The sequence below is a fragment of the Apis dorsata genome, unplaced genomic scaffold (assembly GCF_000469605.1).
Source record: "Apis dorsata unplaced genomic scaffold, Apis dorsata 1.3 scaffold_357, whole genome shotgun sequence".
NCBI lineage: Eukaryota > Metazoa > Arthropoda > Insecta > Hymenoptera > Apidae > Apis > Apis dorsata.
The window spans coordinates 284,429-285,011 of NW_006263622.1; the positions used below are offsets into that span (position 1 = coordinate 284,429).

Genomic DNA, 583 nt, shown 5'->3' on the forward strand with positions numbered 1-583 from the left:
TCGAGCGATTCAAGATCTCGATCCTTTTTCGCCCGAAGGCGGAATAAAACTTGAGAGCATTTCAATGTGGTTGATGTTTACGAGCTGTACAAGGATGATTTAGTTTATACGTTGGAAAGTTTAAAACGTTCCTCTTCTCGAGAACTGGTTCCCTCGACTGCCTCCTTATTCCTTCTCAATTTTATAAAACGAAAATACATTTTTATTATTATTTCTCGGCGAATAATTATTGGAAGCGTCGAAATCGAAGATAATCAATTTTTTCCGTCCTCCAACAAACTCGACACTTTCCAAGAAACAAAAACTTTCCACCCCCGATTCAACCCCAATCCATCCCATAAAATACCAAACGATCTTTCGATCTCGTTTAATCCTCCCAAACACTTAATCCCCTTTCGATCACTCAACAATAATAATCCATAAATTTCTCTCCTGCCCCAGCATCAACAGACGGTGTTATAAATCCCTTCCTCCTCCTCGCCGACGTTCGATATCTCGGATTGGGACAAAGCCAACTTGACGTAACCTCTGTCCTTCTCCCTTGTCCCATTCCTCCCCTCCGGCGGGGGCGGTGGAGGGGGCG

General features: G+C 43.6%; 1 protein-coding gene across 1 annotated transcript in view; it reads right to left on the reverse strand.

The window, feature by feature from the left end:
• Positions 1-436: 436 nt before the first annotated feature.
• The window catches only part of LOC102676565, a 44,963-nt gene continuing 44,816 nt past the window's right edge, over positions 437-583 (reverse strand). Inside the window, exon 6 of the mRNA XM_006618515.2 lies at positions 437-576. Within this exon, the coding sequence (XP_006618578.2) occupies positions 444-576 (133 nt within the window). The 3' untranslated portion in view covers positions 437-443. The remainder of the gene's footprint in view (positions 577-583) is intronic.